This window comes from Cryptomeria japonica, chromosome 10 (genome assembly GCF_030272615.1).
Source record: "Cryptomeria japonica chromosome 10, Sugi_1.0, whole genome shotgun sequence".
In the NCBI taxonomy this organism is placed as follows: domain Eukaryota; kingdom Viridiplantae; phylum Streptophyta; class Pinopsida; order Cupressales; family Cupressaceae; genus Cryptomeria; species Cryptomeria japonica.
In genome coordinates this window covers 135,853,931-135,871,160 of record NC_081414.1, presented here as the reverse complement: position 1 = coordinate 135,871,160, position 17,230 = coordinate 135,853,931, and the positions used below count along the sequence as shown (strand labels likewise).

Sequence of the window (17,230 nt, the reverse complement as noted above, 5' to 3'; positions counted from 1 at the left end):
AGTGCGCCCTGCGTGGTCAACTGGCATAAAATGAGCTTAATCTTAAGTCGTTACACATCTATTGTTCATGCATTATCTTGAATGGTGATCATTGTCAGATGGTGTACGATTTGAACGTATTGGAAGCATCCCTTAGAAGATCGCACTGAGTTGGTGTTGAATTGTTCAACCTGATGGTGAGACCCAGCCCAGTAGGACTCCACCTAGTCATTCATCCATCTTCTCGCATCCTAGATAGTAGAGTAGACTTCCTAAAGCCTGCATCTTTTGCCATTTGTTTGTCTTTCAGTTAGTGAATAGGACTTGTGATTCCAGCAAATTAGACGTTCAGGTCACCAAGTGTAAGTCCCCTTGTGATTCCAGCAAAATCACATCATACCACAGAGAGCGGATTTTATATTTATATTAAGGCTTAAAAATTAATTAATTAAATGGTAAAGGCCTTAATTTATGCGAATCCAACTTGGAAGCCTTGAAATTAATTTTAAAATTTTAAAAATGAAGGGGAGCGCTCAAAATCCATTTCTTTGCTTTTATAAGCAAGTCGGCCTCCTTCTAAAGGGGATTTTATTTGTTTTATTGCTAAAAAACTAGGACGGCCTCATGGTTAATTAGGGTGAGCGCCCTATATAAGAGAGGAGTGTTGTAGCATTTTCAAATCATTCATTCATTATTCTTCTCATGCGAATTTCAAGAGCAGATTGGAGGAGCGAATTATACCAGATTGGAGGCGAATTTCTTGTTAAATTGGAGGCTAATTTCCAGAATTTGCTAAATGGTTGGAGGCTAGTGAAAGGCGAAGTTCTTTTGAAGGTTAATTGAGACATAATTCATTCAAAGGGAGACCAAAATTCAATCCTTATCCAGCAAAATCTGATCTTCTTTCTTCCATTTTCCAAGGTTCATAGTTAAGCTTTCAAAGAAGGAGGTATGAAGAATCATTTTTTTTTTAAGTTCTTATTCAAGACTTATTTTGATTACATAGCAATCTTTTAAAATTCAAGTCTTGAAAAATCTGATTTCATTCATAATTAATTTGAATGTCCATAATTCTTGGATTTATCATGTCACTTTCAAATTAATGTCCAAATTATCCCCTTGAAAGGTCTTAGATCCTATGCTTTAAGATATTATGCTCAAGGACTAATTTTAAGTTTTTGTGTAGGCATCAAATGACGACCCCCAAAGCCGGAGGATCTACTACTCGCCAGGCTCTCATCAAGGAAGATCAGAGGAATGACGGATTGGAGACCAGGATCGTGTCCAAGTGGAGTAATGTCGGAGACACCAACCTAGGAAACTTCAATGTGAGGAAGTTTCGAGAGGCCCCTTACATCGGAAAGCCATCACCTGTTACAAAGAAGATAAATGAGAGTGGCATTATCAAAGCTGCAGGTTTCTCTCCCGCAGTCAAGTGTCATGAGTTGATGATTGAGTGCACCCGGCACTATGATTCACACTCAAGAACGATCATGGCCGATGATGGAACTATCTTGGCCTATCTTTCGGAGGAAGCTATAAGTGAGATTTTTCATCTCCCGGAACATAAAAACATGGTCTACAAAAGTCTAGAAGGAGCTCGGTCGATCTATGAGGATGATCCTGATTCCTGCTTGAACTTCATCAACAAGAATTGGCTACTCAAGAGCAGACCTCGCCTGAACAAGATTCCAAATACACCCCACAGAATCGACTTCCAAGAAGAGTTCAAGGATTTGATAACCTTGCTTAATCGGGTCACAGGTGCTTCTCAAGCTTTCTTCTTTGATAAATGGATGTTCTTCTTCATACAACTGATTGTCCAAGGAAAGGGAATGCTCAATTGGGCAAGAATCATTAGCAACAATCTGGACTTGCAGTTGAGAAGACTAAGGCCTACCAAATCATTCCACATGAGTTCATATGTTGTATATGCCTTGATCAGAGGTTTTGAGTATGCAGGACTACCTCACAGAGGAGTTGTTGGAAGAGGACCAGGAGAAATAAGAGTTTGTGATTCTTATGTTCAACTGCATCATCCACCTAGAAGTGACTACAAGTTAGTCAATGATACCTTCACGATGAATATTACCAGGATATTGCAAGGTGGGATTCACAATCGACTGTCCATGGACGCAAAAGAGCTTGTGAAGAAGCATGGTGCATGGTTCATTCAATTTCCAAAATTCACATACATCAGAGTTCATGGGTGTCCTTCACCTCCCTACATGTTGCCAAGATATCCAACAGACAAGATAGTACTACTTGAGGTGACTAGACAGTTGGCAGCTTATGCGAAGGCATCCAGACATAAGCATGGAAATGGAATTCCCGTGCCCATCATACTAGGGAACTCAGTTGAAGTATGTCCTAATACTCAAGCCGCGGAAGATGCAGAGAAGGAATTATCTCTATACTCATTCACATCTTTTGCCTCGAGAGAGAATTTTGACCCTCATGGTCATATAGAAGAAACAGTTGGGAAGAAGTATAGGCATGAATCTCAGGTGGAGGACTTTTGGATGAATGTCCAAGATGATGTCGAGGTCAAAAGAAAGATGCATTCCAGGCTACCCTTAGATCTCATCAGGAAATGCAAAATTTATAGAGTAGCCGATCAAGCCCAGGATAATGGTAGATACCTCCAGTCATCCTATGAGAAGGAAGACAAAGAAGTGAAGATAGATTGGAATGAGCCCGAGGTTTTAGACTTGAGAGCTTTGATGGCTCCCGTTTTATCCTGCACTCGCAGATGGGTGGATGTACAGCATCAAAAGTTGAAGGAGCGGAATGTATCTATGACATTCACCTTGGAAGCAAGACCAGAAGAAGGAGAAGCAAGTGTGAGTGAGAATACTTCTCATTCCAAAGGCTCAAAGAGGAAAGAAGGACCTGAGAAGAGAGAACCTTCCAAGAAGAAGCAGAAAACGAATCCTGATCGCCCACCAAGCACATCTTCTAGGCATGAAAAGGAAACAGGTCAAGGGGAAGATCAGAGGCAGATAGTATATGAAATTGATGAGTCTATGGAACCCATGGTGCAGAATGATAAACAGGAGAAGGGACAGACACCTCAGCATTCATCAAGTCAATCTCCCCAAGTTGGTGCTAATGAGCAACATCAAGAAAAGAATGATGATGAAGCAACATCTCCTTTCCGAGAAGATAGACCTCCACCTAAAGAAATACAAGTGAGGGAAACAAGATCTGCCATTCCTGATTGGCTGAAAGAGAGACTGACAAGGGTAGTTGTGGTTGAAGATGAAGAAGATGTGTTTGACTTGGAAAGCCTTATAGGAAATTCTCATGAAGTAAGAGAAGAAAAAGGCCACAAAGATGTCTAAGGTAATTAGAGATGAGACAGGATCCAGAAAAGTGCAGATAGCTACACCAGTGGTGGACAAATATGAGGATGAGATTCTAGCAGAAGAGTATGACTTAGAAACATTTGAGCTTGGTCCACTTACCTCCGAGCAAGCAATGGAAGAAGCAACTGATTCATTTGAAGCACTTAAAGACAAACTTAAAGAAGAAATGGAAAAGAATAAGAAGCTTGAGAGAGAGGTCAGTGCTTGGAGGAACTATTTTAGTCATCTTAATCAGCCCTTGAGACGTCAGGATCCAACAGTATCTCCTTTACATGCACTCCCTCTTGAATCAGTAGGTGAGGCAGAAAGGGTGAAGAGCTTGCTTCAACTTATGAGTTCTTGGATTGATGAATCTCACAAGGTAGCCGTTGAATTTGCAACAAGAATGATGAAGACAGTTCATCGAGCTATCCAGGTCCTTGAGATTATCCATAATCTAATGATAAGTGTAGTTGCATTCACTCACACTAGAGATGTTATCATCCCAGTCTTACAAGTGATAAGAGAAACACCAAGACGGATTCTAATGCAAGAAAAGATAATCGATGGAGGAACCCATAGCCTCCTACAGTGGTCAGCTCTGCTCCAGATGAAGGAAGTCCTTTTTGAAGACGTCAACACCAGATGCAGCTGAGTTGAAGGCATCATTCATCCAATTCAAGATAAGGTGTTTGAGGTGTTGTGCACCATTCTTGACAGGCGGATCGAGATCGAGACTGATGTGGACATCCAAGAGTTGGAGGATAGAATCAAGGTCATCTTTTGCAAGAAGGAGAACATCATCACAGAAAAGCAACAAGATCAAATGTATACTACTATGTTCCCGATTGAGAAGACCAAAGAACTGGAACCTGGATGGGAGACGACTCTTCTCACTGCTTTTGATCAAGTACTCCACTTGGAAGAACGAATGAAGAATCTTCTTGAGATTCCCATTGCTGAGATTGAGGGAATTGTGTCCAGATTCATTGAATATGCTAAGAAAGAGCATAGGAAAGGGAACAAAATTCTAGATGAAAAGTTGTTATAGGATGATGTGGCAACTTAATTCCTATTGGTCTGTGTCTCCTCGGTATTTGTGCCAATTTTTTATTGGCTATGGATTAGTAATGTTTATCTAAATGGGGACTTTTTTGTTACAAACCCTAATTAGGGTTTAGGTGTCAGAATCTCAGTCGTTGATCTTCTTTTGATCCGGGCCATTCATTGTATTTGAGGATGCTATATATGCCCTCACTCATTTCATTTTAAGAGGTTTGAAAAAACAGAAAGAGTTAGGAGAGAAAAAGGTTAGAAATTTAGAGAGAAATTAGTCATTGTTTGTAGCAAGATTGAGTAGTGAAGAAAGAATTTTGAACAATTGTTGTCCATTTGGCTATGAGATCAATAAAATATTGAAGTTATGGTGTTTTATTGCAATACTTGTGGCTATCTTCATGATTGTTTATCTTCTTGAATCACTCTCAGTTGAAATAGCATTTAAATTTTAAGTTTGAAGGACGAATTGTTGTGCCTGATCTTTGATAAGATTCACATTCCAAACCACTAGCTTCTTACTGATTGTGAGGATGCCTTGTGTGGTCAACTGGAAACATTAAGATTGATTAAGAATTCAATCATTATTGGAAGTATTGATATGTATCTCCTTGATAGTATCTATATCCTTGATGATTTGAAAGTTATTGAATCCCCTTAGAAGATCGCATCAATTCCAGTAGAGTTGTAATTTCTTGGCGATACTGAAATTGGTAGAATCTCATCAAGTCTAGTCTTCATTGAGTCATTCTTAGGATTAGTTCAAGTATTCCTTCCTTGAAACCCTTATCTTTTGACATTTTTTGAAAATCTATTAGTGTTAGGAAAATCCTGTTCCCTCATTTGAAAGAAAGTAATATGGACAAGCTTTCTCTGAAAGTGCGTAAGGCCCCTTGAAGAAACATCATACACAACGACCACTGGTGCTTATCCACACGTAGAGATCCTACAAAAAAGAACCTTGAAGTCATCCTGATTGATCTTTTTCGCAACATCTTCAGCATTCGGAGACTTTAATCAAGAGAGGATAAGATACCTCAGGGTATTTTATTCTGTGTTTGGTCATGTACAAAATACACATCAACACCTCCCAGTCAAAACACTCACATCATAAAAATTTATTTCGTTCATTTTTTTAACTTGAACAGTCCCAGCCACATCTCGCACAACGAAAGTCTGCCGTAGTCTTCAGTATGTTCCACAAAAAAAAAAGTTCAATGCAATCTCCGTTTTTAACACCCATCTGGCAAACCCTAACAAGAAAATCACAAAATTAATCCAACCACCTCCTCCTGGAAGACGTGAATACAATGCTCCCATAAAGTCTTATTGATTTCTTGGCAGAAAATGGCTTTGACTTCCAGCACCCACAAACTGAAAATAAAGGTCATGGGCAAAAAAAAAACATTACACAATAAAAGAGATCTCCCCAAAAATACTGACCACATCTATCAAAAGACGTTACAAACAGCTGCCCACTCATTTTAAAAAAAAATCTGACACATTTGGAAACTATTGTAGCTTCTAATAAGGAGGTCAACTCTTTTGAATTTCAAAGGTTGGCATGGCATAAAGACTGACTGAGCTGTTGACAAGAAACATGTAGGCAAACAAGGAGCTGATGCAGACACACACACTGCTTGACCAAACACCCAGGCAGCTCCAGCAAGCATTCAAGCACCTCAAGCAGGTAAGCAAGCTGCTCAACCAGGCAAGCAAGTAGACAGCTCAACCAAAATTCATAATCAAACTCAATTAAGCCTCTGAAATCAATGACAAATATTCCAACACTTTTGCCTTGAACTCAACCATAAACATCTAGATCATCCATCCATAGACACAAAGCCTCGATGACGAGAGCAAGCTTATGCAATTTGCTCCTAGTGGATTATTTATTAAAGTTTTCTTTCCATATTTGGTTTCTTCTAGATAAATCACTTGAGTTGATCTTGTTTCCTTAGATATTTCTTTCACTTATAATTTATTTTTATTTTGCTATGAATCCATAGCACAAGTAGATAAGATTCAACTATACATAAGGATGATTAATTATTTAAAAACATAATTCTGATATACATTTGCTCAAAATTTGAAATTAATCTCACATAAGCATACGCTTAGTTGTTTTGTGGTTTAGTAGATGGATAAGCATTCAAATAGGCATAGTAGCATGTATTTGGTATGAAATAAAATTGTATGTTACCTTTTGCATAAGGATTGTATGGCTTTAAAAATCAGCCACGGCTGTTGTACTTACATCTCACTTTCAAGTCTTAAAAGTTGTTCAAATAAGCATAGCACTTGCAAGCAACAAAGTGTTGAAAATAAATCTGTTTTAATGAATATTTCAATAGATTACGAATAATACCATTTGATCTATAAACTTCATTTGTAATCCATTAAAAAATTCAGCAACATGAATTTGTTTCCAACACCATGTTGCTCACAAGTTCTACTCTTATTTTAAGTCTGTAAACTAATATATATATATATATATATATATGGCAACTATAGCAATTTATAACACCTTACAATCCTTGTAGGCAAGTTAACATTCTCACATACATTCCTACATTTATTGCAACTTTTAATTAATACCCCAAACATGCTACTATACCCATGTGAGTACTTCATCCCCAAAATCATAGTGCCACCAAGAGTGTGCTTATGGAAGATTGATTTTAACAAATTTATATTGTAAAGAACAAGAACTATGCTTTCAAATAGCTTACCATCTTTGTATACACATGAATTTTCTGAATTGTTAGTAAAACTTGTAAGAAAAAAATATAACCAAGTGAAAGAAACAAAATCACATAAAAGAAAATCAACTCAAATGATTTAACTTGAAGAAATCCAATGTGGGAAGAAACTCTAGTAAAGAGTCTACTATGAGCAATTTGTACAAGCTTGCTTGCTTCTTTGAGGGTCCTTAGAACACTATCCTAGCATTCAAAGATTTGCACCTAGCGAGCTCCTTAACTAAATATAGTCTAATTATTAGTTATACGAGAAATCTACTATGTTGAACTACAGCCTCTATTGACCACAGTATCTAGGATAGAAATTTGATTAGCAATCAGCAATTCTCAAATTCTGAATTAATCTATGTTATAATTCATTCCCACACTCAACAGTCTTTGTTGTAGTTAGTATATACCCCAATGGATGTATTTATACTAGAGGATGGGCGGATGAATCAACCATAAGTCAATGAAACATCTTCGACAAGTAGGAAACAAAAGAAAAGTTGCTTGAAAATTAAAGTTTCCAGATGACTCTTCAATTCTACTATCTTGCCCCATACTATATGCTTTCAACTGCAGAGAAAATTTTCCGCTACACAATGTCCCATCAAACTCAGGCAACACGGTCAACGAGTTTGGTCATGGCTGAAACAGTCACAAATACTTTTCGAGAGGAATCTAAATATATTATAATGTCAAACTTTAGATAACTCACTTGTGTTGTTTTAACTCTGCAACAAAACTAAATTTCCGTGTTGCCAATGGTCCAACTGTATCTGAATGTTTAACTGATAATTTTCGGATCAATGTCCTCAATTGATACAAAAGTAGACCCCCAATTTTGATTGCCACAATACCCACCTGGACATAAAAAAAATATTGAATGAAGTTTGACTGCATTATGCATCTCTAGCATAATGTATCATTTGACACCCACATGGAAAAGTTACATGGAAAGAAACTCGATCCTAGAAGACCACAAACACCTAATTGAAGCAAGGCAACTAAGCCAACAATCTACAAAAGCCACAGGTTCCCAAAGCCAACAAAAAAAGAAAAGTGTACAAAATGCCACAATTCTACTACTAACAGATGTCGATCTAGATCGCAAGAACCTTATTATGAGAATTTAGTCTTATTTGCATTAACCACATATTCCCTGGAATTGTAAGTCTATATAAGTCAAACTGGAAAAGCATACCTTTTAATTTTGATGTAAGCCATTGCTCTATTTGCAAAAGCAACAGCTGTTGGATATAATACTATACTTCTAGAATAGCAATCAATCGCCTGAGCATACTTCTTTGCCTTGAAATATTCATTACCCTGTGAAAACAATACAAATGTGAACTCTGCATGAAATTCTGTAATAGAGATTGAGAATTCACAAATCAAAAAAAAAAAAGAAAACCTGCTCTTTCTCTGATATTGCATCTGTTGTAGGATCACTACGTGTAAAGGCACCAGCAAGTCTGTTGATTGTTCCAGAACTTTGATCACCGAATTTTTTTTTCAATAAATTTCCTATTTCTGCACTTTTGCTTGGAGTCCTTACTTCCTTTGCAGAAGCTTTCCTTGGAGAAGACCATTCTTCGCTTTCGTCCACCTCTCTCAGAGCAGCATCCTTTAAAATGTATTAATCATAAACAGCTCTCGAATTATAATCCGGTTTCATAACAAAAAAGATAGAACCAGGATGGTGAAAGTTCATAAGGAAAAGAGAAAATAGCTAATTAAAAAATTCGATGTAATTTATTAGCTTAAAGGAAAATTCACAAAACATACAACATCAAATTTTTCCCACTTATTATGAAAATTATCATAGGTGTGACTTGCAGCTGTTGATTTTCCAATATTCCCATCCTTGTGAGACTCGTCTTTTCTTTTGTTCATCCCCAAAACAGATGAGGATGGTGATTGGCTTGAGTCCTGCACTCTTCTTGATTGGCTTGTCTTCTGCACTCTTCCTCTGACAGGTGGGAGGTTCTGAAAAAGTAAACCACAGAAATCAACAGAAATATTATCAATTTTTTTACATTCTCCAAGTAAATTAACACTTACCAAACCATGCAGTCTCCTAAAAGATGTTAACAGGGCATGCAAAATTTCTAAAGAGAAAGGATGATAATGCAAATTTATGAATTTCAGTAAGTAGAAGTTTACTTGGGTGCCTATTCATATATTTCATATTTAGAGAAAATATTTCAGCAACAACGTGGTTTCATGTTGAGGACCTGACATTGTCCAGTTGTTTTCAGTTCTGAAGCTTGGGGGGATTTCTTGTAAATGTTTGTAGTTTCTGGCAAGACTGAATTAAATTACTTACAACTGCCTGATTGTAGACAACTGATGTTGATTCTTTAAGAGGGAATATGCCTTGGACTTAATAGATAACAGATTGTAGTCTTGTAAGGATACCTACTAAGATAATTAAATTACTTAGCCTCAATCAGAGTTATTAACGACACTCATCATGCATTAGCAGAGGGTTTATCAGCGTTACATGCACTTATTGACATACTGAATTTCATAAAAGATCTTCAGGATTAGCAAAAATTACAAAAGAATATACTATTCATTAATGAAATGATAAACTTTCTTTCTCTTCTTGTATTGTCACCTGCTGGGAAGAAGTTGTTCCCAACTCCTATAATATATGAATAAAACTTTCTACCAAATCTTTTTCAGGGCACCACTTGTCTTATATCAGCAGAATAACTTTGCCAAGTAGGTTAGTACCGGCTTGCTTCATGTGGGCGAAACAATCAAGCCAACTATCCTTAGCCAATAATAATTGCAAATCTAAGATGGAAGCCTCAAGATGAGTAATCAAAACTTCCTTCTGAAAGTTATATGGCTCGTACAGCTTGACTTTGCTCACGTAGAAAACTTAATGGTTTCCAAAATATGTTGGAAGATCTAAACAAAAGTCTTGAGCATGACTGCTAATCATGATAAGGCCCATATCAGATGGGCTTCATCTAGTGATAGTATTTGTTATGAAACCTTTGCTCAACCAAGTAAAAGCCAGAAACGATGACCATCATAAAGTGCCTTGAATTTGGCCTGTGCCCAATGACAAATCTTTTGATTTTTCACGTAAAGCTTTGTAATTCTATAAAAACAAGAAGTTTCATCTTGCTTCTATTGGTGGCACATATCTGAAACTGCAAGTGAACCCAGAATTGCACAAGGTGAAAGGTTGGAAACTAAAACAAACTTCTAAAGAAATTTCTCATTCAGATGTAGGTAGTCTTCTTGTTTTGTTGAACAATGTACAGATATTTGTCCCACTGCTTAACTTGTTCATGAAAGATTAAAAGGACATGGTCTAAGGTGTGATTAGTAACATCTCTAGACTTTGATTTGTATATGAAATGAAGTGGGGATGTGCATGGCATAGAGATCACCAATGTGAAAAATCAGTGCATAATCATCAAAAGAAAAAAACATGCTAACACTTATCATTCAAAAGACCACTAATGAAGTCCATGAAATTGAAATACCATGGGCACGAAGGTACAAATAATGAATGCTACATTTCAAGTTTTCAGTTAAAGGGCTTAAGACTATTGCAAAGGGAACACCAACAACAGACGTAATTTATAGCTTGCTTCCACATAGAGGATCAAAAAGCATCATTGAAATTTGAAAACAATGCCAAGTCTTTTACATGGGAAAATGTTATTTAGCAGAAGCTCACAAGGAGCCTGTGGGAAAGCAAAGCTGAATGAGCTTATACATCAACCTAAACTCCAATCAAGGAAAAGGTTTGCTAAAGATAATGAATGCTACATTTCAAGTTTTCAGTTAGAAGTCTTAGACTATAGCAAGAGAACACCAACATATGTCATTTATAACTTGCTTCCACATAGAGGGTAAAAAAATCATCATTGAAAGTGATACCAGATCTTTTACATTTGAAAATGACATTTAGAAGAAGCTGGCAAGTAGAGCCTGTTGGGAACACAAAGATGGACAAGCATATGGAAGAACCCACCCTCTAATTAAGGAAAAGGTTTGGTAAACATAATGTGCTGCTACAAAGCACCAACTGTCAAACCTAATTACAGATCCATAATGTAAAGATCTCCCTATTGGTCATAGATTTGCACCTTGCATCCAAGATGCTTGATACTCAAGATGTGAAACACAAAGACTTCCTCAGAGATCACCCATCCTGGCACTTGTCCATCTCAACCACACCTAATCATGGAGTTTCCTCAACCATCAAGCTTGGCTGGCTCAATTTAAGAAGTGTAGTGCTTTGTGAACCATTCATTATGGAATTTCCTATCTTTCCTTTTGATATAAGTGGTGCTTCTGTAATGATTCAAATTATGTGATGATCTTTCAGGATTTACCAGTAATCTTTCAAGTAAATATACACCAACCCATATTCCATGAGTAGTGAATAACAAGATAAACCTTAAAGATCCAGGGAAGATGCAACATCAGCAGAAGGAAACACTTCTAAAGTTTCAGGATTCAATACATCTCGGAGAAACAAGCAATATGAAACTGCCGATTCCATCAGAGGGTCATTTTGAAACCACCAGCTTCCTAAAGGGTTCATAATAAAATAGCCAGTCTGCTGAAAGGAGAGGTCTCATCTCAACAGCAGAAACAAGAATGTGATACAAACAGTTCAATCTTTGCTCTTTCAATTCCCTTTCTAGAGTCTTCCTATGATAGGGAAGACCCTCCTGCACCTATTTAAGAGCATGAGGAGTTCAGATTAGATCATCGAAGGTTTGGGAGAACAACCAATCTTCTAGATGAAAAGCACAATACATGAGAAAACGGAAGTGCGACACAAGGAAAGAGTAAGTTCCACACAGAGTAGAAAACTCGTGTGATTAAAATTATTTGATGCCAGAGAGCACTAGGAAGCTAGGAAATCCAGGGAGTGAGTTTTTCACAATTGTAATTGTTTCTATATTCCAAGAAAAGTTCACAAGTTGTGCATTTGCCACTTCCAATTAGTTTTCCTCCCCTTGAGGTTTCCAGGATAAATCAATCAACATGGTGTGGTTTGCTTCTAATCATTTTTATCAGACCATCCTTCCACCTTAAGTGCACACTCCAAAACTAACTCCAGGGGAATTCCACTATTATTTCATTGAAAATTCAATTAGCATAGCATGGATTAAAATTATCTAGACTATTAATTTACACCAACAATAATCTAGTAGAAAATTACAGATCAATTAGTACCAAAGCAAGTTTCCTTGTGTTCTAGTCTGAGGGTTTGCTTAAAAAATATTGTGTGAAGTTGCTTCCATTATTGATTGTCAAAATGCCAATTTTATGGTTGCAAGAGCACAACCATGAAAGAGCTCCAAGAAGTTAATCAGCTAATCCAAATGAAAAAATTGTGGAATTTGCTGCAATATTTGCAAGAAATGAATGCAGAATTGTAAGTTCAATTGACAAGCCATGGGGACTTCCTCATGGGCATCATAGAAGAGTAGTAATTAACATAAGAGACGTTGGAATATTGCAAGATGATAGTGAAGAGGAAAGAAGAGTCCTCTACAAAAAATGTACAAACTCAATTTGAGGTATGCAAAATGGTGACTCCACCATATTCTCTCTCACCCCATCAAAAATATTTTGGTAGATTTGAAAAGCACACTAAAGATTTGATTTTAAGACATTAACCAAGATGGGGTATGATGGAAAAGTGCTTGAAAAGAAGGGATGAGGTATGGCCAATCCCATGAAGGTTGAGGGAAGAGACCTCAACATGCAGGTTTGGGATATTTTGGTGGTATACAAAAGTTTGAAAATGCTCCAAAACTGCAGGAGTAAGAGAAGTTCACAAAGACAAGGAGCCCAAACCACCAGCACAAAAAATAGCCCACACAAGATGCAAACAGAAGATAACATTACACTTACGTCACCTAGTGAGCCCAGGAAGAAGGCAAGCAAGCATACAAGAAACCAAGGAAGATGTGTCAAAGGTAAACAGTCCATCTTTTGTTTCAATAAAGAAGGACATGCCGCACAAGAATGTAGATATCGTGTTCCTTGTACTACTTGGAAGGAAAAGTATGCATTGCAGAATAATGTGCAAGACAACCACCACTAAGGAACCTCCCAGCAAGGATGAGAGAAGTCACCACTCCCACAGATGAAAGGAAGAGGAAGGTCAAGACACACTCAATGGAGGTAAGAACCTATTGGTTTAAGTCTGTGCCAGAAATAGCCAAGAATTAGGAACAATCTTCAAGAAAGCAAAGAAGGCTTTGCAGGAGGATATGACAATGGAGGAAACTGTACCAAATTTCTGCCTTCAATATCAATATTGAAGTATCCAATCAAATCCCAAAAATTAGTATGAAATGTGGTTAAAGAAGACTGCAATCATTGCCAAATTCATAAAGATATAGCCAACAATGGAGAAAATAAAATCATAGATGGATCATGAAGCAGCATTGGGTTGATGTTCCAAGGCCTACAATCAATTTATGGAATTAGGGTTTCTTCAGATCACATTCCAGATGGAAGAGCACAGAGACAAGATTGTCAAGGAAGCCTGTGGTTCATGGGAAACATTGGAGTTCCATGCAGAACTAGTGTGGTTGGAAGTACTTGATACCAGAGAGCACTAGGAAGATAGAAAATGCAAGGAGTGAGTTCTTAATCCTTTTCAATGTTTCTAACATTGCAAGGAAGCTTGGAAGACATGTAGTTTCTACCTCCAACTGGTTTTCCTCGCCTTGAGGTTTTCAAGATAAATTTCTGTCTCTTTATAGGGTGATTTGATTCTTTTTTTAATAAATTGCATATAGTTTACAAATATTCTACTCATACAAGCAATAACATGAGACCAATACAAGCTCTTACAAGAGACTAATTCAAGCTTCTTACAAGCAAACACACTAGCAATAACCTATGGAAGACTAAGAACCACTACTTAGAGACCACACATACACATTAGTAGCCAACTATGGAAGACCAAGAGTCACAACTTATAATTCTACATTAGATGTCACCATGGAAATTTGAACTTGGCTATCCACAATAAAAACCCAATTCTTTAACCAATCAAATCCAACATCTTGGACATTGTGATTTGCTTTTGTTCATGTTTATTCATGAAGCATAAATCATCCTCTACGCTTAGAATGCACACTCCAACTCTCTAACTCAAAAGCAATCCAACTATCATTTGAACGAAAATTCAAGCAGTCTAGTACAAGTGAAAATTAATTTTGACTATGATTTACAAAAGTATAATCTTATAGAAAACTAAAAATCACGGAAAGCCATATCCCATGAGTAGTGATTCACAAGAACCCATTTCTCATGAGCATGAATGGTCCACTTAGCACTCATTGCATCTAGTTGATGCTCACATGAGAAAACCATGGAATTTTCCCCACAATCAAGCCCACTTAACTTGCTGACTATTTGAAAAAATTTCAACAAGTGTTGTCCCTTATAAAGCATTCATTATAGAGCTCCCCGGCACTTTTATTTTATACAAGTAGTGCTTCCACAATTGATCAAATTGTGTGATATGGTTGTCCAAAATTTATTTATGTTGTTTCAAGTCAATCCACGTGACTTGATATTTTATAAATAACAACTCATCAAAACCCATCTCTCATGTGAACAAATGATTTACTTGGAACTCATTGCATTTAGGTCATGCTCACAAGTGTGAAGCACTAAGACTTCCCAAAGGGCACCCATACCAGTACTACTCCAAATGGAGAGCTTCCTCCAAAATGAAGTCTGCTCAGCTTGCTACCTGTTGTAATCATTTCACACATCGCCCCATTAGAATGGGGACCCCCTCTTTTTGCTTTGTTTTTTGCTTTCTCTCTGCTTGTTCTTCTCTCTCTTTTTAGGGTTTTTGAGTGAGTGAGTGATCCTAGGCTAGGGCTAAACCTTAAGGGTTCCTTTTTGGTGTCATTCAAGCTAAGTCCAGTCAAATTTTGGAAAGTTGTTAAGTATCCTCCTGAAGAATTGAGATTGTTGAAATAAGGTAAGCCTTCCAAAGGAGTCAAATAGGTCTTAGGTTAGGTCTAATAAGGGTTTTTAGGGTAAAGTCCAATTTTGACTAAGTGTTAGCATTTTTGAAGGAGAAATTGTGTGTTCTTGCCTGGGTAAGTTTTGATCAATTTTTGGAAAGTAAGATGATGCCTGAAACAGAGAATTCGCTCCTGACCCTTGCTGAGGGTCCAGAGCGAACTTTATCCTAAGCATAATTTCTTGTTTTTTGATGGACTTGCTAACTGGTTCCTGGCCTTGAAAATGACCTAGCTTTGCCTTGAGAAGTGATTTGAGACTTAAATTTTGAACAGTTTAGCCTAAAATGAGAAAGTCGCTCCTGACCCTTGCTGAGGATCCAGGGCGAAAAATGTTGTTTAAGCATATTTGTCACTGACTTTTCTAAATTGTTTTGTGCAAGGTCTCCCGGAAGGATGATTGGACGTCACTTAAGGCAATTGAAGTTTTGAAGACAAGAAAAGTGATGAATTTTGGAGACTAAGGGGAAAATCGCTCCTAACCCTTGCTAAGGGTCCAGGGTGAAATCCTGATTTCCCTCATTTTGCAGTGGAAAGGGACCAAGTTTTGAGCATGAATGGAAAATGAATGACTTCCTCCACCCGCCTGAAAGAGTTTTAACTTGAAATGATGAAGGATCTTGTTGAAATCATCAAAATTGCTCCTGACCCTTGCTAAGGATCCAGGGCGGAAAATCTTATGGGGGTCATTTTTAGCTTTGTTTGGTCGATTTGAGATGTCAAAGGCATGATGAAGGATGAAATGAGCATGATAAAGTATCCAGACTTGATTGAAGATGATGAGATGAAGGAGTTTTGCCCAGGAAAGGTAAAATCGCTCCTGACCCTTGCTGAGGGTCCAGAGCAAAATTCTTTGCAAGCATATTTTTTGACTTTCCTTGGACATGAAAACCTATTCATAGCATGAAACAAGATGACATCTTCCTTAGCAAAGAGGTTTTAAGATGAAAAGTGAAGTATTTTGGTCACAACTACAGAAATCACTCCTGACCCTCTCTAAAGGCCCAGAGCGAAATTTTCAAAAGCACATTTTTTTGCAAAAGTCAAAATGATTTTTATGGTTTAATGGATGAAAGGAGGCATGTTTTACCCGTTGAATATAACTTGGACGATCAACAAATAAGCAATCAAGCCAAAATTGGAAATTCGCTCCTAACCCTTGCTGAGGGCCCAGAGCGAATTTCCAAGGTTCTCTTCTTTTTGTGTGGAATTAAGGCAAAATCTTGCTTGGATAGGAAGAGGACATGATGTTTTATGCCTTAGAGGCGATTTGGAGTCTAAACGATGAAGGGCTATGTTTAAAACCAAAAAGTCGCTCTTGACCCTTGGAGAGGGTCTAGGGCGAAAATCACAAAAACTACATATTTCCTTCAAAATGGTGCTAAGGCGAGGTTAGGCTAAGATGAAAAAGCCTTCAAGGACATGATGAATAATGATTTGCCTCTAAAACTTGATGATCCTGGGCTAGAAAGGAAAAATCATTCCTGACCCTTGGAGAGGGTCCAGGGCGAAAATTTGAAAACCTCTCATTTTACCTTGCAACAACAATGCAAATTTGGATGAGATGGATGAAGAAGGACATTGCCTAGTGGCGAATAAATTTTCAATGAAAAATGATGGAGGATTGAGTTTAATTTGCAAAAATCGCTCCTGACCCTTGCTGAGGGTCCAGGGCAAAAAACTTGGAAAGAGGATTTTATTGCTTATTTCAGAGGCCTAAGCATGATCTAGCTTTGTGAGAAAGTGTTTTGATAAGGGAATGAAGATTTTTAGTCAAAATTAAAAAATCGCTCCTGACCCTTGCTGAGGGTCCAGGACGAAAAACACCAAAATTGCACTTTTTCTCCCAAGTTGGATAGCACAAAGTATGGAAGCCAGTGAGAAGATCTATTTGAAATGTCTTGAAAAGATTTTGAACATTGAGAAATGCTAATCTTGAGCAAAATTAGGAAAATCGCTCTGACCCTTGCTAAGGGCCCAGGGCGAAATTTCCTCAAGGACATTATTTCCTTCAAAATTGTTGATGAATTAACATGGTAGTGCAAGGTAATAGATCTTA

General features: G+C 37.5%; 1 protein-coding gene across 7 annotated transcripts in view; it reads right to left on the bottom strand.

The window, feature by feature from the left end:
- The window catches only part of LOC131027166 (uncharacterized), a 183,713-nt gene that overhangs the window by 119,458 nt on the left and 47,025 nt on the right, over positions 1–17,230 (bottom strand). For all 7 annotated transcript variants that reach the window (XM_057957163.2, XM_057957165.2, XM_057957159.2 and 4 more), the window contains 3 exons: positions 8,915–9,115; positions 8,541–8,753; positions 8,331–8,455 (listed from right to left, as the gene is read on the bottom strand). In XM_057957163.2, coding sequence (XP_057813146.2) covers positions 8,331–8,455; positions 8,541–8,753; positions 8,915–9,115 — 539 coding nt within the window. The remainder of the gene's footprint in view (positions 1–8,330; positions 8,456–8,540; positions 8,754–8,914; positions 9,116–17,230) is intronic.